The sequence below is a fragment of the Nicotiana tomentosiformis genome, chromosome 12 (assembly GCF_000390325.3).
Source record: "Nicotiana tomentosiformis chromosome 12, ASM39032v3, whole genome shotgun sequence".
Classification (NCBI taxonomy): Eukaryota; Viridiplantae; Streptophyta; class Magnoliopsida; order Solanales; family Solanaceae; genus Nicotiana; species Nicotiana tomentosiformis.
The window spans coordinates 59,926,884-59,950,541 of NC_090823.1; the positions used below are offsets into that span (position 1 = coordinate 59,926,884).

The 23,658-nt window shown below is 33.7% G+C and overlaps 1 protein-coding gene and 1 long non-coding RNA gene across 2 annotated transcripts in view; one reads left to right on the forward strand and one right to left on the reverse strand.

Moving 5' to 3' along the window:
- LOC104115270 (uncharacterized) overlaps positions 1-8,730 on the forward strand; it is a 66,871-nt gene extending 58,141 nt beyond the window's left edge. The window contains exon 9 of the long non-coding RNA XR_011412586.1: positions 7,778-8,730. This is a non-coding gene — a long non-coding RNA (uncharacterized lncRNA). The remainder of the gene's footprint in view (positions 1-7,777) is intronic.
- LOC104115271 (pentatricopeptide repeat-containing protein At1g80270, mitochondrial-like) lies at positions 2,874-9,439 on the reverse strand. The gene is made up of 3 exons (XM_009625858.4): positions 9,281-9,439; positions 6,266-6,857; positions 2,874-4,306 (listed from the first exon to the last, which is right to left on the reverse strand). Exons 1-3 carry the CDS (start codon positions 9,313-9,315, stop codon positions 3,059-3,061), a joined length of 1,875 nt encoding a protein of 624 aa, XP_009624153.1. The 5' UTR covers positions 9,316-9,439; the 3' UTR covers positions 2,874-3,058.
- Between the last annotated feature and the right edge of the window lie 14,219 nt (positions 9,440-23,658).

Here is a 23,658-nt window from a genome sequence, read left to right on the forward strand (position 1 = left end):
GCAATAGTCATAAAAGGTTGCATATCTTTCTTCCATTTTTATCTTTTAATTTTTGAAAAAAAGTACTTTCTGTAACGACCCGACCGGTCGTTTTGAGCATTTGCATTCCGTTCATTCATTTGAAGTCTTGAGCAGTATCGTATGATGTATTATGACTTGTGTGAATCGTCGATTTTGGTTTTCACGTTATTCGGAATTGATTTGGAGGAATGAATTTCATGATTGAAGCTTTAAAGTTGGAAGAGTTGACTGAGTTTAACTTTTTAGTATTTGACCTCGAATTGGAGTTTTGATGGTTCTGTTAGGTGCGGATGGTGATTTTGGACTCAGGCGTATGCTCGGATTTGCATTTGGACATTTCTAGAAGGTTTCGGCTCTAATTGGCGAAAGGTGGAAATTTGAAGGTTTGAAAAGTTCATAAGTATGACCGGGAGTTGACTTTGAAGATATCGGGTTCATATTGCGGTTCCAAAAATTTGAATAGCTTCGTTATGTCATTTGGGACTTGTGTGCAAAATTTGAGTTCATTCCGAGTTGATTTGATATGTTTCGGCGCGAGTTATGGAAGTTGAAAGTTTAAAAGTTCATTAAGTTTGATTTGAGGTGCGATTCGTCGTTTCGATGTTGTTATGTGTGATTTGAGGCCTCGAGTAGGTCTGTGTTATGTTATTGGGCTTGTTAGTATATTCGTACGGGATCCCGAGGGGCCCGGGTGAGTTACGAATGTGTTTCGGATCATCTTTGATTCATGTATGATGGCTGGCCTTTGCTGGATCTGGTGTGACCGCACCTGCGGAGCCTTGGGCGCAGGTGCGGAGCCGCAAAAGCGGCAGTAACATCGCAGAAGCGGAGACTGTACTGGAGGCAAGAGTCCGCAAATGCGGAGTTTTCTGCGTATTTGCGAAGGCGCAGATGCGGCGCATGAGGGCGCAGATGCGAGAGGCACTGCAGGTGCGTGAAGTTTGTTCGCACCTGCGTTTGTGCAGAAGAGGAGATTTTCCGCAGGTGCGATGGGCTGGCTGTCAGTGCTCTTCCGTAGGAGCGAGATTTTTGGTCGTACGTGCGAGTCCGCAGAAGCGGAAATTGGTTCGCAAATACGAACGACGCTGGGCAGAAGCTATATTATCGAGGGTTGGTTGTTTTATTCTCATTTTTGAGACTTGGAGTTCGGTTTTGGGCGACTTTGGAGAGGAATTTCACCACACGAATTGGGGTAAACATTATTAACTCGGTTTTGATCATATTTCATGAATCTATACTCGTTTTTTGGCATTTGGTTGATGATTTCAAAAGAGAAATTGGGATTTTTTGTCTAAAGTTTCATAGAGTGAATTTTTGAGTTTTGAACATCGATTCGGAGTCAGATTTAAGTGAAACTAGTATAGTTGGACTCGTAATTAAATGGGTTGTTGGATTTTGTGAGTTTCATCAGGTTCCGAAGTGTGGGCTCGGGTTTGACTATTTGGTTGACTTCGGCCTTTTGATTAAAGATTCGATCTTTATCGATTGGAATTGTTTCCTTGGGCATTATTTGATGTATTTGAGTTATTTTTGGCTAGTTTCGAACCGTTCAGAAATCGGTACGCGCGAGATGGCATTTTTTGGAGTATCGTTTGGCTTGCTCGGTATTGAATTCGGCTTGTTCGAGGTAAGTAACACTTCTAAACTTGGTGTTGAGAGTATGAAACCCCAAATTACGTGTTATGTGATTGATGTTGAGGTGACGCGCATGCTAGGTGACAGGCGTGTGGGTGTGCACCGTGTGAATTGTGATTTAGTCAATTCCATGGAATTGTACTGTACTCTATGTGTTAGAGCACTTGAGCTGTAATCCATGTTAGAAAACCATGTCTAGGCTATATGCTTATCATGTTGGGACCCACTGAGGTCATTTTTGCTGTCGAGTTATTTGCTTACATTGCAATTACATACTCAGTCATACTCATTCATTTGCATATCATATCTCAGTCTCTATTGCTATCTATTGATACATCATATCATCATTTGTGACTGATTTTTCATGACATCGTGAGCCCGAGAGACTGGAGAGATTGATGACTGAGTGAGGCCGAGGGCCTGTTGTGAGTGATATTTATGGGATCGGGTTGCACACCGCAACAGGCTTTATTGATTCATGCCAAGATTTGGCTTATTATAGCGCTTGGGCTAGATCGACCCCTCCATAGTCTGCACATCCACGGTGGGCGTAGTTGCTATGGATTTTTGGGCTGGATTTGCCCTAGATTCATTTGCATTGGGATGGATCTGCCCTGGATTCATTTGCATTGGGCTGGATCTGCCCTGGATTTATTTATGTTTGGGTTGGATCTGCCCTGTACAGTACTGAGTGACTGAGTGTGCTGAGTATTGAGCATGGTGAGTGAGAATACGAGGCAGTGAGATTGAGTACTCTGAGAGTGTGAGTACATGAGTTCATAACTGAGGTGCATTGCATGTGACATGCGTACTTGAGATACAGGCATAAAGATGCATTTCCTCGTGCTACCCGATTTTGTTGACATTCATGATTTCACTTGCATATTAACATGTAGGTTAGAGATGGACTATACTCATGCTATCTAAAAATGAAACATCTTAAATATTGTTTGAAGATTTTTGGGGGAAAATTACAGTTTTCAGATATTTCTCATAAAAATAAAACATCTTAATTATTCTGATTTTTCTTGTTGGTTTAGAACTAGATTCCAACTTGCACATGAGATTTATGGACATTATCTAATAGTAAGAAGTCTAAAAGAATAAATACTTTTTATATACATTAGAACCATTGTTGGCCATATTGCTCTTTATCGAGAAATCGAAGAAGATAGCTATTTAGGCTCAACCATCTTAAAAACACCACCACCTATTGATTTTTCACAAAGATTCCTTGGGCAGTAGGTAATAGATGCCACTTTTAATAAAAAATTATTCAAAAACAAAATGTCGTAAAAAGCAAGAATAGCAACACGAAAACCTAGTGAAGCTGATATCTCAAAAGTATTGAGCCTACAAGTGACTAGTACAACCACTGATATCTCAAGATAGGGTACATACATCAATCCAACAAATGAGACACAGCAGTCTTCTTGAATGCATCAACCTGAGCCAACATGTTTGCCAATCCTTTATTTGGGAATACACTATCCGCTTTCATTCTCTCAGCAATTCCATAACAAGGAGCTTTGGCATTTATATAGGCCCGAATAAGGCATTGGTACTGGGAAATTCGGGAAACATATCCAGCTTGCCTCATTCTGTGAAACATTTTCTCAGTATTATGAACATCACCTCTCTTTGCATATTGTTCCATAATAACTAAATAAGAATTAATCATTGGCCTCAAGCGGTTCTGCTCTGCAGCTTTATGCAATATCGAATCTGCTTTTTCCACTTCTCCTGCTTCAACATAAAGTCTGACTAAGGCATCCCAAGTCAATGGCCCAATTCGGCAACCACTGTCAGACATACGCTTCACAAGGTCCTTTCCTTTGGACAACATCTTATGACTCGCATAAATTCTCAATAAAACTGAATAATGCTTCGATGAGAGTGTTGCCCATTTTGCTGCCATCTTATCAAAGACTGCTTCCGCCTCCTTAATATTATGCAGCTTTCCCCAAGCTTCAACAGCAGCCACACATTCATCTAGCCGAGGATTAGACTCACAAACTTGCCAGATTCTACCAACTTCGTCGGCCCTTCCAAGAGCTGCATAAAGAGGAAGCAAACTACGACATGCCCAGCGATTTTCCTTTATATCTCCTCCTTCCATCTCTTTTAGGACATTCTCGGCCTTTTCATTGAGACCACCCGAGACATAATGCTTTGCCAAGATGCTCTTTATGTTGATATCAGGTTCTATCCCTTCAGCCTTCATGGTCTCAACAATTTGCTCCATTCCAGATATGTCATTGCATTGCCCCTTAGCATCTATCAATGTTTTGTAAGTAAAAAGGGATGGCTTCACATTTTCCTTCTCCATTAGTAAGAGAACATCGGCAATCTTCTTTTTATCAGTCTTCTTATATAAAAGGAGCAACTGATTGCAAGCAAAGCATGTTAATGGGAGTTCAAGGTCCTTCATTTTGTTAAAAATTTGCTCAGATTTCTTCAGATTACTTTCAGCGACGCAATTAGCCAATAAAGTGCGATAAATAATTTCACCTCTGAAAGACTTTGGTATCATCCCAATATAATCTTCTGCCTTTTGTAGACCACGGACTTTAGCAATTAAATCAACACGAGAAGCATAGTCTCTATCAGTAAAAGTGAGATTCTTTTTTGACTCCAACCACTCAGAGAGCTGCCAAAAGCAAGAATTACTATACTTGAATAAAAGCAAGATGATTACAATAGAAATGGACAAACCAAGAAGGACGTAGGTGAGGTGAGTTTGGACAGGATTGTAGTCTAAAATGCAAGACTTCAAATGTCCAATCTCAGCCTTCCACTATAATGACGTGATAGATGAAGATGTAGCACACATGATTAAAATGAGATGGCTAAAATGGAAGATGTAGCAGACATAATTAAAATGAGATGGCTGAAATGGGAAAGTGTTAGAGGAGTGCTAGAAATATGAAAACACCTAATACGTGAAAGGCTATTTGTGTAGAATGATAGCGAGAAAATTGATATTCCCTCCATTTCAAAAAGATTGGCATAGTTCGGAGTACGAGGGTCGAAGTACTTAACTTTGACTATGAATTTGGACATAGATTCTTCAAGTTTTTGAAAATAAAATTTATATTTTCGGAAACTGCATAAAAAGTATTATAAGTAATAAAAATTCATAATTTAAAATATTTATAAAATATTTAAGAAAAACATGGTCAAAGAACAACCTCCTAGACTTCCCAAATAGTAATAGTGCCAATCTTTTTAAAACGGAGGGAGTATTAAATTGGAGTGTATATTGGGCCTTAAGGACTCAATATATTCACAAAACTGGTATCATAGAAATGCAGTGTAAAGATGGATTTGCACTTATACAAGATTGAAAAAAAAAATGATTACACCAGACAAAGGGTGCCAATAACACATATGTGCCATAAAATGAGAGAAGATTATTTGAGATGGTTTGGTTATATCCTACACAAACCTCCAAATGCACCATTCTGTAGGTGCATTACTATGGTGACTGAAGGCGGTAAGAGAGGACCCAAAATCACATGGAAGAAAGTTGTTCCAGAAAATCTACAATCTCTTAGAATAAATGCAAACTTAACTAAGAATATGACACAGTTGAAGCTCAGTTGTTGTTACTATTATAACAGCGAGATTTACAGAACCTTTAGTTTTAGAAAACCCCTAAATTAGACTGTTAAGAAGATGGACTGCGCCAAATTCAACCCAAAACGCTAGCTCAAGATGTGAGGATTATTCAATACCATATAAGGAGACAACAAATCAGTCACTCAACCAATGTGGAACACTCTAACCCCTCTACATGCCCAGGTCTGGACATTTGGAACGTGGATAACAAGTGGAGCCAAAAATTGGAAAACACAACAGGCATGGTCTAGCTCTAATAATACCATGTTAAAGAAATAGACCTTAGATCTAACTCAACTTCAAAAGTAAGATCAAGAGGTAAGGATTGTTTGAAGCTATATAAAAAGACAACAACTCATTCCCTCTACCAATGTGAGGCGCTCTAACAAACACATTACTTTCTAGTATGGAACGAATGAACCAAGATAGACCTGAATATATAAAAGATTCATATCACGGCCCCAAATAATATGGGATTGACATACAGTTCATAGATTGATTGATATGCTATTTTCCATTTTCGCCATGTTAAGAGCCAAGTCAATCTCATAATAGGCTTCGACTTTCAATAATGAGGACACAATAAACATAAAAACATCTATCACGAGGGAATGAGATTTTCAGGAAAAAAAACCTTTCCGTCTTTGCTAAGAGTAATTAGAGAAGTTTTGATCATAATGTATTACCGAAATTTTCTTGTAGTTTCTCAAACTAGAGAGTAAGTGCTTGTGGTAAATCCCAGATTATTGGAAAAAGTGATTTCCTGGTGTTCAAGCTTCATTATTTCATAAATCTCTAATGGTTGCTGAGTTTACATGGTATAAACTGAAATCTGTAAATGCAATGACCATGCAACTAATGTAAACAAACAATGATCATTTTTTATGACAAGAAACACAATTAGCATTTTAAGACCCCAATGGTAAAACCTGTAAATGCATCAAAATATAAATAAGATGTTTGATCTAATATAAAAGACAAAGATTACCTGCAGTGCCCTCCCATACATACGCCTTTTACGAAGATTAAGCATCGCTGCTGCTACTTCTGCCCGTGTCACGTCATTTCCTTCTTCAACCCATTTATCCATAATTTTATGAACAGATAAAGCTGGTGCAGCCACAATAGCATTGTATAATGCTGAAGAAACTCTTTTTCTTGGAGACTTCCGTTTGCTAACATCAGTCTCAGTATCAGACAGCTCTAACTCTCGAGGTGCTTCCACATCTTCACCATCAACATCATCTTCGGAGAGCTCATGCTCAGAGGCTGACTCGACGTCTTTGTTGGCTTCTTGTATTGCTTCAGTAGAAGATTCAAGCTCTGAAAACCCATCATCTGAATCACTATCCTCCTCTCCGCTGTTCTTTGTGCCAGCTAGTAAAGAGAAACTTCGGTTTTCCATGAATAATCTGAGAAAACCATGAGTTGTTCCTCGGAATCCTCTAAATGCAAGAGGTTTATCTGAAATTACATTGGAAGCCTTTTTAAACCCATCACTATATCCTTTCAAACACTGACTTGATATTTCTGAAGTGGCATAGCAAATTCGAGAGTGCCCGCCGGTGAACACTTGTTTCCTGGAGCAGATAACCAATTTCATCAATTTAAGTACCCATAATTTATGCTAGAAAAAGTTCTCTCCTCCCTCTAAGGAATTGAAACACATAGTTATGTTAAAAAAATAGCGAAGATAAATAAATGTTGAAAGTAACAATCCTAGCACTCCCTACTCTATATCACTTGCCTTAACCAACATGACAGTGTTCTTGTAAATTTCTAATACTCAAAGTTATCACCAAAACACTACCCTTATATTCTATTTTGGCGAAATACATAAAGGGCCCCTTTAAGTTGTCCACAACGATCAAACAAACACCTCAATTGACCCATTTATCAATTAGACACTTCAAGTGTGTATTACATAGATCAAGTAAATACCCGAGTGCAATAGATCATATACGCGAGTTACACTTGCCAATGACGTGGCAAATGAACCAATCAACGAACGACACGTGTAATTTGTAATAAAAACTTAACACATATAATTAACAAAAACAAAAATAAATTCAAAAAAAGAAAAACCCTTTCCCCTCACTTTTAACCAAAGCAGTGCCTCCCTCTCATCCCCCCTCAACTTCATCTTCTTCCTTCCACCCAAAACCAGCGCCACTCCCACCCCCATTCATCTTCTTCATTCTGCACTTTTTTACGTCTCCATCCCCTTTTCCTAAATCCATCCTCCAAACAACAGAGAATAGCCAAAACAGAGAACCCACTATGGAATCATTGACGGACCTCGCCGGAAAAAGCTCATCTCTTTCACCGGAAAATTGAGCTCCAAGCAAAGTTGAAAGAAACACTACTGCATTGTTCAGTATTTCAGTCTTCTCTCTCCATCATATTCTTAGCTATGAATTTGGGCTTATATCACTTTTGTTTCTCTAATTTATCATTTCAAATAATTGGTTGTTGTTTGTGTGTTTCTATTGGAATGAAGGTATTGTTGGATGAAAAAGGGCGTTTATCCAGTGGAGATTTGGTGGTTTTCGCAGCTATTGTTGTTGCAATTTTTGCTGCTTCTTTTGGCTGGGCTGGGGATTAATTTTGGCTCGACGCAACTAGGCGGAGCTCTGGAGGTTACGCAGAAAGTTATATGATGAAAGGCAGCAGTTTTTAGTGATTTAAGGTGGCTTAGTTGAAGCTTTAGTGGTTGATTTTCATGGAATCTATGGCGGTTTCATGGTAGGTTTCACTTGAAATAAGAAGAGAGGCTAAGCTGCAGGCTATTTCATGTTTTTTTTTTTTAAAAAACAAAAATTTAGGCTGCAAAAATGTATCACGCGCTCAAAATCTGGTTAGCAAACACGCATATGCCACATCAGCGACATGTACTTGCTTGATCTATGTAATACACACTTGAAGTGTTTAATTGATAAAGGGGTCAATTGAGGTGTTTGTTTGATCGTTGTGGACAACTTAAAGGGGCCCTTTATGTATTTCGCCTTCTATTTTCAATTAGTATGATTATCATATGTCATTTACATTATATCCAAACAAGCTTTGAAAAATGCTCCAGAAATGATTTATCAATGCAAAATTTTACTTTCTCTGTAGCAAAAGTAAGCTCTACAGTAGTCTATACACAGTTTTGCGGGAGACATGTTTCTCGAAGGTCCAGTAACAAGACCATAGAAGTGCAGAAGAACTCCCATTTATGTTTCTTAACTGGATTATGATTTTTTCTTTTGATTTTTTTATAACCGTGGTGTCCGTGCCACGTTGCGCGCACCTCGACTAATTCCACGAGATACCTGCCAACATAATTCTATCCACCAAGGCTTGGATAGATGGGAAAAAATCACCTAGTGTTTTTTGCCTCCACTAGGATTTGAGCTTGAGACCTCATGGTTCTCACCCACTTCATTGGCCACTAGGCCACACTCTTGGATGCTAACTGGATTATGATATTAATAAAGAAGAATCGGCAAACCTTCCTACCCAAAACAGCATACACTTCCTACCCAAAACAGGAGTAGTTTTCTACTCAGAAACCCCTACAGGTAAACACAAAATATGAGCCATACTTGATTCACCAAGCAACAGCAAAATTGGAGGTGTTTAGTATGAAGGAAAATGTCCTTGGGAAAATATTTCCAGTCAATTTTATCATTCTTTGATAAGATTAAGCATTAAATGGTAGAGGGTACAAGGGTAATGTTTTGGTAGTAGTTTTTTAGTATTGAAGGTGGAAAGTAGGGAATAAGAGTTGGGATATATGCAACAAGGGACATGAAGGAAGTCATATTTGCGTCCATGTTAAACACACCAGACGGAAAAACCTTTTTCAAGGGAGATTGGTTAGTTGGTTCTCTATTTCCTTCAACACTACACATACTACAGAATCAGAAAGCAAAATGAAAAATTAAAACACAGACACAAAATGCAGCAAAAAAACAATCAACAGACAACTGTAAGAACAGAAATTCAGAGATGGGATTACTTGAAGGAAGGAGAGGCTCGACGAATTGCCCACATGCTTGATTGGTTTCGCAAAGGGTAAATGTGAGCGTGGGTATGAGTTAAGAGTCCCAAAATGGAAGAAACCAAAGAATCCTTAAACCCTAAAAACCCTCTCTTTTGAGTTTCCGTTTTACATATTGTTTTATACAACCATTTGGTACTACGGGATTCTTTTCTTTCCAATTATGCCCTTAACTTATTACTCCATAATTCTATTTTACTACTAATTTTGTTAGAATTTGTATGAATTTAATTACTTAATCTATTTATAAGACATATTTGATAATAAATTAGTAGAAAGAGGATTTCTTAAATTATTTTTATGCATAATTCTTGATAAATCAATATTTAAACAATTGAGGATATATTAGTAAACTTATCAGTTACTGTACAGTACGATACAATCAAATCAAACAGCAAAATATTATTTAACAACCGTAAACAATACAATCTATCTAAATATTGTATTTATAAAACGATATGATACAATACAATATAACACAACATAATACAATACATTATAAAACGATGGGTAACAACCGTCTAAATAAGCTGTTAAGATGGGGGAAACTAGCAAATACAGAAAACTAGGGGCTAAATTCTTAAGGCGATACATATCTTTGTAAATCTTTTTTTTTTTTGGTTTAGCTAGTATTCCAAATTTATTTACCTGACTAATCCATATTATCACAGTGTAGGGCCTACTTTCTACCCAATTTTTTTTTAAAAAGGGACACTTAGAACCCCCATTTAAAGATTTAATGACCAAAATACTCTCTTTTTCAAAAAATGACGAATATGCTCCTTTTGAAGACTTTATTACTTAGATGCCCCCTACCTTCTTATGTCCAAGCTTCACCTCCCCCTTTGTTTCTTTGTTTCCTTATTCTTTTTTGGTTTATTCACTTTCTTCTTCTTTTTTGGATTTCTTTTTTATTTCCTATTTTGTGGTATTTTCTTACTTTATTTTTTCTTTCTAATAATATATTACACTTTTTTTCACTTTTTGTTTTCTTTTTTTCTATTTAGTTATTTTTTCTTTTTTTGTTCTTTCTATAGTAACAATGACTCACGCTCTTTCTATTATATTTTTCTAGTTTTTTTTTTTTGTTGCTATATTTCTTTCTTTCTTTTTTATTTTATTCTTTTCTGTAAAATATCTTCATTCCAAATATTTTTCACTTTTTTCGCTTTCTTTTATTTTTTCTATTTTACTGTTGTTGTTTTTTGTAATAACATTCTGCACTCTTATTCAGTTTTTTTTTTTAATTTATTTTCTTTTTTTGTTCTTTCAAGTAACAATATCTCACTCTTTTTTACTTTATTTAGTTTTCTTATGTTTTTATTTTTCTTTGTTGTATTTTTTTATTTTTCTTAATTTTATTCTTTAAAGTAAAACTCTTCGTCAAAAACATTTGTCACTTTCTCTTATTATTATTATTATTATTATTATTATTATTACTTCTTTTTTTAATCTTGGTTTTAGTTTTTCAGTCAAATTCCTCCGCCAAAATTATCACTTTATTCTACTTTTATTTTTATTTTTATTTTTGTTCTTTCTAGATAAATAATTGAGTCCTAAAATTAGTATTGGAATGCTTTCTATACAATCATTAATCAATTATAATTACTGAGAGTTGTCATATCACTTTTTTTTTTATTTGCAAATATTTTTAAATTTTGTAAGAAAATTTAAGTTTTTTAAAATAAAAATTCATCACTCTTTTTCACCTTTTTTTGTTTTTATAGTTAAATGGGTGAATCCTAGAATTTGATATAATATACTAATCATGGTATAGTAATATATAGTATATTAAGAATATGAAATACCATGATTCAACAGTAATTATGGTATACATATGTGTTTTGTTTCCAGACTGAAATCTTTAACTATAAGAAGGGAATCGATTAAAGCCAGATTACCGCCTATGGTACACTAAGAATTTAATACTCAATGAGAAAAGGTGTTAACTAAATAGAAAAATCCCGATTTCGATCATCTTTGACGCCTCCTCCGTGCCGAGATTCAGTCGCACCATATCTGGTTCTTGGTAATGCCATCTGTCCTTTTGCACCTCATCCGCCGTCTCCAATAAAATAAAAACTTGTCTAAAGACTAGATGCTGTAGGGTACGTCTTAAAAGTGCTCCTCCACTACGTCGTGCCTTACGTCAAGAGGTGGTCGTGGCTTCGCTCCTGCGACCGAACCGAATCTGTGTAATCAAGTTTCATGCTCGAGCTCTAGGAGAATGGTGATCCCGTGGAAAAGGAAAATCGACAAGGAAGATATGAAGTCAACGGCAAAATTACTCTTCATTCGTTGTATGGACCTCAACTGGCTCTACCTGAGAACATAACGAAAGAAATTTATATATATATAAGATTTAGTAGGGATATCATCTTCAGAAAAATTATCTTCATATGGAAGAGTAACAATATGCTTTTTTCGATTCCAAAAAGCACTAGGATGATCAGCACAAATATCAATAGCAATTTGTTTGAAAATCAATTTAATCTTTTCCTGTACTTTAGTGGATTTTAAAGTATCAAATATATTCATACTATATAATTCCAATTGTAAAGAATCAATATGTCTTTGCTTCATATCAATTAAAGCATTTGTATCTCTAGTTACGGGATTTATAACAAAAGTATAACTTATCTTTTTATCCTTATAAGTAGCTGTAAAACTTTTCGAGTCTATGCTAGTAAAAGGATAAATAGCGTTAATAAAAGGTGTTCCCAGTATAATGGGAGGATATAACTGGTTTTTAACCAAGAAAAAGAAATGAAGAATGCAGACTTTATTCTGACAAATATTCGTATTAGGTAATTTATACTTTATATCTAAAGCATGTCCTGATGCAGATTTGACCATATGAGTAGTTTTTTAAAAATATTTAGTAGGTACTAAACCTTCCTGAATGCAGCTAACATCAGCACCACTATCAATCATAGCAATATTTATAATAGAAAAACTATTATCAATTAAAATAATATATTTAATATACCATTTATGGACAGTAACAATTTGCATCATTCCCAAAAACATATCATGTTTAGGATCACAATTAATAGGTTCTTCCTCAATATCATTTTCATAAATACCTTTGTTTTTGTCATTAGATTTCTCAGCTAGAGAATTAATTTTCTCAATCTGAGTAATCCTATGATCACAAATCATTTGTTTTTGTTTAAGAGATTTAATCTCTTTTTTAAAATTTTTAATTTCAACCTTTAAATCGTCGAAAGAAGAATCTTTTGCAGAAGTTGTATTTTTAGTAATAAGACGGTTATTTACCTCTAATAAAGAATAAGACGCAGAATATTCAAATTTATTTTTTGAGTTTTCAAAAGGTTTTGAAGAACTTGAACTACTTGCAGCTAAATTTATAATTTTTTCTCGAAGTTTTTCATTAGTAACTTCTTTTAAAAGTTCTATCACATTATCAGAGGTGATAGTTTTTATGTTAAAATCTTGAAATCGTGATTGTAATTTATAAAATTCATCATCATTACAAGTACACGTATTACCTTGGCAAATTGTGCAAGTATTATCTAAAGCTTTATCACTATCAGATAAATCAAGTAAATCAACTTCATCTTCAGATGCTGAATAAGAATCATAATTTGATTCTGAACCAGATGTGTATAACAAACCATAAATCTTATCATGTAACTCATTGTCAATCTCTAAGGTTTTCAACTATTGAAGCTTACAATTTGGAGCTATATGGCCAAATTTTCCACATTTATAACACTTTAGGTCAGCAAGATCCTTCTTAGACCTATCTTTCGTAAATCTCTTTGAGTTACGATAACTTTTTCTAGTATCACGTTATTCCTTAGATCTATATCTAGACCTCTTTTTCTTATATGAACTATCAAGGTTATGGTATCTATGATACTTGTGTTTCTTCTTCTTACTATGAGCAGAAGTCTCGGGTAAACCGAATTGGGTACAAAAGTCTCCTAATTGAGATTTTTCCTTAAGCTTATTATTCTTAAGCTGTGTAGACAATTTCAACTCATTACATAAGTTTAATCATTCTTATGTGCAAACTCCTATCAGTTTTCCATAGGTATAATCCTTATACGGAATTTCACTGTAACTACCTCTTAGAGTTTTTCTTACTCTTTTAGCAAATAAGGAGGGAAGGTCATCTATAAACTTAACTTTCCAATGTTCATACTTATTTTCTGATAATTCCATAACCCTACTCATAAAGGTATCTTTATACCATCTAAACTCACCTAAGGTCCTACATCTAAGACCATTTAGTAGAGTACGGACTGTCTCATACTGATTGGTAAATCTACCATTGAAATATTCTAATATGGTAAAAATAAGGGTATAAACAGCATCTTCTCTATTTTTCACTAGAGCCATGCCTAAGTTATCAACTCCTTCGTCAGTGGCTATTACATTAATAACCGAAGCCTTTTCATCAATAGTTAAATAATTATCCCACCAGCCACGAAGTTGGCCAGTAAAACCTGCAATAATCATTTTGCAAATAGTTCTATCTGTATTTTTTACACTTTTACAGATAGTTGCATACATAAGCATTCTATGCACAAGAATAGTCAATTGTCTATCAGTCAAACCATCAAGATTCCATTCATAAATTTCGGAACCACTATAAGACGTATTAGTCTGATTCCAATCTCGTTCTTCTATTAATACATCTTGAGGAGTAGGACGATTATAATAATAAGTTTGCATTTTGGGTTTATCAGCATACATATTATTCTTTTTGGGATAACCTCTGAGTTTATTAAACTCTGACCAAATTTTATTTTTATAATCAAAACTTGTTTCTAATTTATCAGCAAATTTTTTTGATAAATCAATTGGTTTGATATTTAAACCAGATAATTTTTTATCAAGAAGTTCTTCTAAATCATTAAACGATTTGAATTTAAAATCCTGAGTCTCAGGAGATCTTTGAACATGAGTAAGAACAATTTGAGTGTCTGATTTACTTCCAGAAGTAGAAGCAATATCGATTTTGTTAGTACTTATTCCTTTTATCAAAACTGATAATTCTTCGAGTTTTGTATCAAGAGAATTAATATGTTCACCCAAAACTTTGACATATAAACTCAAATAATTATTTTGAGAAATTAATTTATTAATTTCGACGATGCTGACTGCGGCAACATCTTCTTCAATAAATTTTTAAAATGCAGTAAAAGTAATACATGTATTATTAGGTAAAACAAAAGGTGCTGAGGTGGGTATATAGTTTTTAAAATATTACCACTCCCATCTTTATAAGATCTTTTTAAAACCTTTATGTATAATGGTAAATAGGTGACTATAAACCAAGGAATAAAATACATAATTTAATTATGTAAAGCACAAGTTTCATAAAACTCTTGTGAAATATTATTCAAATCTTCTTTACTATAAGTGTCAAAAAACCAAGTGATACTAGAAGAAGAGCATGATACTAGAAAAGCCCATCGCAAGTCTACTAGATTTACGAAAAATAGGTCTAAGCGAGATCTTGCTGATATTAAGTGTTATAAATGTGGAAATTTTGGCCATATAGCTCCAAATTGTACGCTTCAAAAGTTGAAAACCTTAGAACTAAACGATGAGTTACGTGATAAGGTTTATGGTTTGTTATACACTTCTAGATCAGAATTTGATTATAATTCTGAGTCAGAATCTGAAGCTGAAGTCGATTTACTTGATTTATCTGATAGTGATAAAAATATTGATAATACTTGTACAACTTGCAAAGGTAATACATATACTTGTGATGATGATGAATTTTATAAATTACAATCTCAAATTCAAAATTTGAACATGAAAACCATTACATCTGATAATATAATAGAACTTTTAAAAGAAGTTACTGATGATAAAATTCGTGAAAAAATTATAAATTTGACTGCAAGTTCAAGTTCTAGTTCTTCAAAATCTTTTAAAAAATAAAAAACAAATTTGAATACTCTGCGCCTTATTCTTTGTCAGAAATTAATAACCGACTTAATAATAAAAATAATACACCAATCAGAGATGCTTCTTTTGACAATTTAAAAGTCAAAATTGAAAATTTGAAAAGAGAAATTAAATCTCTTAAACAAAATCAAATGATTTGTGATCACATGATTACTCAGATAGAGAAAAATAATTCCCTAGCTGAGTTATCTAATGACAAAAATAAAGGTATTTTTGAAAATGATGATAATGAAAAACCTATAGATTTTAATCCTAAACATGATATGTTTTTAGGAATGATGCAAATTGTTACTGCTCATAAATGGTATATTAAATGTACTATTTTAATTGATAATAGTTTTTTCATAACTGACATTGCTATGATTGATAGTGGAGCTGATGTTAGCTGCATTCAAGAAGGGCTAGTACCTACTAAATATTTTCAAAAAATCACTCATATGGTTAAATCTACTTCTGGTCATGCTTTAGATATAAAGTACAAATTACCTAATACACGTATTTGTCAAAATAAAGTCTGCATTCCTCACTTCTTTTTCTTGGTAAAAAACCAGTTATACCCTCCAATTATACTTGGAACACCTTTTATTAACGTTATTTATCCTTTTACTAGCATAGACTCCAAAGGATTTACAGCAACTTATAAAGATAAAAAAAATAAGTTATACTTTTGTTACAGATCCCGTAACTAGCGATATTAATGCTTTAATTGATATGAAGCAAAGACATATTGATTCTTTATAATTAGAATTATATAGTATGAATATATTTGATACTTTAAAATCCACTAAAGTACAGGAAAAGATTAAATTGATTTTCGAACAAATTGCTATTGATATTTGTGCTGATCATCCTAGTGCTTTTTGGAATCGAAAAAAGCATATTGTTACTCTTCCATATGAAGATAATTTTTCTGAAGATGATATCCCTACTAAATCTCGACCTTGTCAGATGAATGCTGAATTGGTAGAATTCTGCAAAAATAAAATTGATAATTTATTAAAAAAGGGTTTGATAAAACCTTCAAAATCTCTGTGGTCTTGTACCGCTTTTTATGTAAATAATGTTGCAGAAAAAGAACGACGCGTTCCCAGATTGGTTGTAAATTATAAACTTTTAAATAAATTTCTAAAATGGATAAGATATCTTATCCCCAATAAAAAGGATTTACTATCAAGATTATATGATGCCAATATATTTTCAAAGTTTGATTTATCAAAACTGTTAACTCGTCAAGTTTTTTTATCAAGAGAATTTATATGTTCACCCAAAACTTTGACATATAAACTTAAATAATTATTTTGAGAAATCAGTTTATTAATTTCGGCAATGCTGACTGCGGCAACATCCTCTTCAATAAATTTTTGAAATGCAGTGAAAGTAATGCCTGTATTATTAGGTAAAACAAAAGGTGATTGAGGTGGGTATATGGCTTTAAAAATATTACCACTCCCATCTTTATAAGACCTTTCTAAAACCTTTATGCAAAGCGGTAAATAAGTGGTTATAAACCAAAGAACAAAATACATAATTTGATTATGTAAAGCACAAATTTCATAAAACTCTTGAGAAATATTATTTAAATCTTCTTTACTATAAGTATCAAAAAACTAAGTTTTAAACTGGTTCCATTTATTACTAAAGAAATCCTTTTGAATATAGTTTCTTGCCAGTGATCCTGGACTAAAATCGATTTGGTGTGGAATCATTAAACATCATTGGGGTTAAAATTCATTTCAGATGCAGAAGGAATATCCTTATCAGAATCATTATCATTTACCTAAACTATATTTGTTCGAGGTTCTATTTTAACCTTTTCTACTGGTTTATCACCATTATTAGTGGAAATAGTATGTAAAGAAGCAGCACGATTTTTAGTTGGTCCATAGACTGGTTCAACAGGAGAAATATGTTGAATAGCAGGTAAAAGTCTATGATTAGAAAATGAATGTTTCTTATAAACAGTAGATTTATCATCAAATTGAATACAAATCCTACCATCCGGATTTTGAGTAACATGCGAAAATTCACTATTAGTCACAACATTAGTGATCTGACTTGGGGATATAACCGAATTTAAAGTCCAAGTAGTTTTTATCAATTGTTTTGAAGATAATTTATCAAACCATCCATAATCATAAATTATTTTAATAGGGACTTTAGGAATTGTCCATTTATTTAATAAATCAAGATTTTGAGGTATATCAACCTCTTCAAGTCTAGTACTTTTAGTACTTGTTTCTCCCAGATCCATTTTCAAAGACATATCTATGTCGAATACTTCAGATCTATCACATATTTACCATGGAAGTTCCTAGGATCTGATACCATATAATAAGATCTTGTATGGCGGGCGGTAGTCCGCAGGATCTAGCTTATTTAGTACCCTTAATTTTAAGGGCTGGCGGTAGTCCGCACGGCCAGTATAGATATAAGAATCGAAATATACAAGAATTTTTATGGAGCTTTATGACTGTATGGAAGGATTTATCCTTTTACCCAAGCAATGGGCATGTCTCGATCTAATACATACTCTTATTGAGCCCATGTGTCTAGCGATTCTAACCGGGAAAAGATGCCCTTTTGTTTGAACATATTTAACGGCCTGAGTCCACGGCTTGCTAGACGTAGCCACTAAGGCAAAGCCAATAAGAGTAGTACTATATCCGACTGTACCACCATCTCTGGAACCAAGTCAATAAGCCATATTAAAATTCTTTTATATTTTGATAGAGGCTAGATCTTTCATGGTTAATATGTAAGAGAAGTTAGATATTCAACATAGATATGAATCTTTTAGCCGGACATAGTCACGGCTAGGGAGAGAAACGAAGTATTTAAAGTATAAATTAACTAAAGATAGTACTTACAATAGAGAGAGAGAGAGATTTACAAGAGAGAGAGAGAGTTTTGGCTGATGCCTCTCTCGAAATGAAGAACTACCCTATATATAGAAAAGAAAAAAAAACATAAAGAATCTATGCATGGTAAAGTGGGTCCCATATGTGGGTCCCTTACACAGTGTATTTACTGTGTATACAGTATTTCTACTGTGTAAACAGTGTATCTACTGTTGAGTGGGGTCCTCGACGGCTTCACTATTGATCACAGTCCTCGTTTCTCTAATTTTTTTCATCTGTTGGATGAAATCTTTCGCATTTTCTACGGTTTCATCAGATAATATCTTCTTTGATTGAATAGGCTGGGAATCTTCTGCAATATCATCGTTGCTTGTTTCACTCCGCACCAAAGTATCAGATTTTTCATACTGATTAATAGATTGAAGCAAGTTTCTTTTTACTTCTTCCAAATACTTATTAATCATTTTATCTTTATCTCCTTCTTGAAACGAGATTCTTCTAGCAATATGCTTGACTGAGCTATCATCAATTATTCCCTTCTGGGGAGCTGCTGAGTATTCTTAGATTTTTGTTTCAATAGAATCCAAGAGTTCTTGACCAAATAATATTTTTGTTTTGGGATTTTTTTAAAATTAATTTATCCCAAAAATTATTATAAAATGTCCTGTATAAGCAAGGAATTTGTTCTTCAGTGAATCCCAGCTCTGGAGTCCATTTATGAATCCATGGAATAGAGAACTCTATAAAGAAATATATCTGATCAATTTTTTCTAAATATCAGATATGATTTGCGTGGTATAATTCATTCAAATCTGGCGAAACTTTAGTCCATTCTTTGTATAACATAAGAAATGGATCAGGTAATATTCTGACTGTTGGACCGTTGTATGACCACCAATTTAAGAACCAACTGGGAATGAGTTCTGCAAATATCGTTGCACATACTTTTATGAACTAAGTATGTTTATGTCTATCATTATTATAATAAAGCACTTTATCAAAGGCTTGGATATAATCCCAATATGTAAAATTCATACGAGTTTTGTTAAGGCTTATCTGTCTTTCTTTTATTGTGGAAATCCCCCAATCTTCAATAGATATAATCTGTTTAATAATAATTTTTGAGAAGTTATAAACATTCTCATCCGTGCTATAACCAGAAAAGTGCTGAAATTCTGTACTGCCTGTACTGGTGAGAATAGTTTCGTAATAAGAACGGGTTTTGTATGACTCACCCAAATAATTCCATTTCACAATTGTGGATGCCAATGTATTTCCCCACAATCGACATATTTGTTTTCAACTTTCTCGCACGCAGCATCCAATTACAACCATGAAACCATCTACGACAAATAACCTTGTATACTTCCGGAGAGGACTCATGAACCACGATCTCACGACACTCTTTTATGCTGTATATTCGCACCGCCCTGCTTAGGCGCGCTTTATCAACAAAAAGCATGCCCTTTGACAACACTGTTGCTCTAGATTCATCCCATATTACTGTCGAATTTTGTCAAGATCCCTTGTGAGGGCATCGACATCCGGCATACTTGGCAGCTGATTAAGGTAGGGAACATCCCTTGAATGAAACGACATATGGGACTCGTACACTCTTGGTCTAACGGGAGGTGGAGGATGCTCCCTCGTCAAATTAGGTTTATTATTCTCGTCCTCATCACCGTCACCCTCATCATGGAAGGGTGTGTCATCTCCATTAATTAAATACCACTGGAATATCTTCCATGGCTCATCTTTTCTCTGTATCTCAGAATTTTCTAAAAGAAATATCATTTCTTTTTTAAAATCTGGATATTGACAAATTCAAATATTTAAAGAGCATACTTATAGAACTGTTTTTAATGTTCCATTTGGACAGTATGAATTGAATGTTATGCCTTTTGGTTTGAAAAATGCCTCTTCTGAATTTCAAAAAATAATGAATGATATTTTTAATCCATATTTAGATTTCATCATCATTTATATTGATGACATATTAGTATTTTCGAAAATATTTGAAATGCATATCAAGCATCTTGATATCTTTAAAAAGATTGTTATATAAAATGGTTTAGTTATTTCAAAACCAAAAATGAGTTTATTCCAAACAGATGTTCGATTTTTAGGACATAATATTTGTCAAGGAAAAATTACTCCTATTCAAAGATCGATTGATTTTGCTTCAAAATTTCCTGATGTTATTACTAATAGAACTCAATTACAGAGATTTTTGGGAAGTTTAAATTATATATCCCCATTTTATAAAAAATTATCTCGTGATTTGGCCCCTTTATACGACAGGCTAAAAAAGGATCATAAAAAACCTTGGACTGATAGTCATATTATTTTGGTTAAAAATATTAAACAACGTGTTAAGTCTTTACCGTGTTTAACTATTGCTAATCCAGCAGGGCAAAAGATTGTTGAAACAGATGCGTCTAATATTGGCTATGGTGGGATTTTAAAATAAGTTAATCCCAACAATAATTGTGAATATTTGATAAGATTTCACTCTGGAAAATGGACTGAAACCCAGAAAAAATATGCTACTGTGGCTAATGAAATATTGACTATTGTCAAATGTGTTTTAACAAGATGATTTATACAATCAAAAGTTTTTAATAAAAACTGATGCTCAATCTGTTAAATATATGTTTAACAAAGATTTTAAACATGATGATTCAAAATTAATATTTGCAAGGTGGCAGGCTCAATTAGCTCCTTTTGATTTCGAAATTCGGTATAAAAAAGGAATTGATAATTATGTTCCTGATTTCTTATCCCGTGAATACTTAAATTAATCATGAATTTTTATAGAACTTTTTTTAGATGAAAAAACGTTAATCACTGTTTTGAAAGTAGTTAAGTTATATAGAGACTTACAAAGTCTTATAATTGATAAAGTTATTGATAACATTGTCGAAGAAGAATTTTTTATTCGTGATTATTCTGAAGAAATCAGAGATGATATTGAAGATTATTATCTATCTGAATAAAATAACTTGTTATGTTTGCAACATGGACCCTTCATGGGCCAGAGGTAGAGGCAGAGGCAGAGAGGGAAGATCATATATTGGAATATCATTTCAAAACTCAAATACTGTATATCATGATTTAACAGTAATTATAGTATATCAAAAAGCAGTATACATAATTCAACTATGTCATGGTATACCAAAAATATTATGAATACCATTTAATAATATATTACTAATTATAGTATACCATGGTATACCAACTGCAATTATGATTGTTGTTTAGCATCCTAGTAATCACGGTTATTCCAATGTGTAATACACCAAGAGTATTGAGAATACCATAATTCTACACTAATTATTATATACCAATATGTAGTATATCAAGAATATTAGGTATATCATTAAACATACTCAAACAAAGTATACCATGATTGAACACTAATCATGATATACCAATATGTAATATACCAAGAATAGTGGGAATAATATTTAACATAAACAAAGTATACATGTATATAGTATATCTTATGAAACAATATACAATATATCAAGATTTATTGTAACGTAATCAAACAAAATATAACATAGTTTAACAGTAGTCATGATAGACTATACAATATACATTATGGTATACTATGTATATTATGATATCATTTAACATATTCAAACAAAGTATACCATAACGAGGATGTCATACATCATACTGGAGTGGGATGGATAAAATAAAGGCTCGATTTCGGGGTTTTATATAATAAGAAGGTGCCACCAAGACTTAAGGGTAAGTTCTACCGAGTGATGGTTAGACCTACTATGCTATATGGGGCGGAGTGTTGGCCTGTTAAAAACACTCATGTTTAAAAGATGAAAGTAGCAGAAATAAAGATGGTGAGATGGATGTGTGGGCCGACCAGGTAAGGCAAGATAAACAATGTTGATATTCGAGAGTGAGACCCATGTAGGACAAGATAAGGGAAGCTAGGTTGAGATATTACGGGCATGTGAAGAGGAGGTACATAGATACCCCAGTGAGGAGGTGTGAGAGGTTAGAAATTGGGGGCTGAAGAGAGGTGGAGGTAGGCCTAAAAAGTATTGGGGAAGAGGTAATTAGTCATGACATAGCACTACTTCAGCTTACTGAGGACATGACCTTTGATAGGAGGGTATGGATGTCAAGAATTAAGGTAGAAGGGTAGTGGTTAAGCGGGCGTGTCTCATTTTCATGCTGGTTTTATTAATATTAGTCTCGTATTTTTATTTCTTCGTATCGGCAAATTTTGTTTACTTTATGTCGTTCTTTCGCTTTGATTATTATACCATTTTTTCTTATTATAGTTACTAATTGTTTCTGATTCTTTTTAGTTATTTTCGCTTAACCCTAGAGTCTATCGTAAATAACCTCTCTACCTTTGTAAGGTAAGGGTAAGGTCTGCATACACTCTACTCTTTTCAGACCCCACTTTGTAAGATTACACTAGGTTTGTTGTTATTCCTGTAAACAAATTATACCATGAGTAGTAATTACGAGTCAAATAGGTTTGTGACTCTTTACAAACTTGTTTTTAGTTTTATGACCCCTTTTTTACAGATGAGATATTTACACATAAGAGATCTAAAAAGGACACTTTCTTATCATGATCACAATTGGAAAATTTGTAAGTATACAATAATATATATTTTTGTTAGTATTCTAATGAACCAACAATATACATATTGTTGTGTAATGATCCGACCGGTCATTTTGAGCTTTAGCACTTCGTTCGGGAGTTTGAGACTTTGAGTAGCTTTATATTATGCATTATGACTTGCATGTATTATTGCTTTCGACTTTCGAGAGGTTCAGAGTTGATTTGGGAGAGTAATTCTCAATTCAGAAGCTTTAAGTTGGAAGAGTTGCTAAGGTTTGACTTTTGAGTAAATAACCTCGGAATTGGGATTTGATGGTTTCAATAGGTTCGTATGGTGATTCTGGATTGAGCGTATGTTCGGATTTGAATTTGGATGTTCCTAGAAGGTTTTGTTGGTTTATTTTAAAGGGGTGTGAATGAAAAAATGGAAGAAGCACCTTTTGGGTGGTACCTCTCTGTCTCATCCTTTCATTACTTATAAATTTAGAGACTAGGCCTCAATTTTACATACAAAAAAATATTAAATTTTTTTCTCTCTTTTCTATATTGTTGCATTATATTTTCACATATAAGTGTCAAGTGTGATTTGCTTTGTTTGTTGAGTTTGCTAAAATTCTGTAATTTTAATTTTCAATATTACATAATAGTTATTCCGTTCAATTCTAGGAGGAATTAATCTAAAACCTTGGGAAACTGTGAGGGGATTAAATTCCTTAAGGACACACAAGCAACTTGTGGGCTCGAAATTATTTTGTATTTTGTTTATTGAACTAAATTTTGCTTCTCTAATTTTCTATTTTTGAAGACAGTTTTGTATAGGGAAAGATACGACATGACATGTGACCGCTTAAAGGAAGGACACGTGGAACACAAGATGGAGATAGCCACCGAACATAGCTATTCCGCTTGTCACCAGAAGGAGT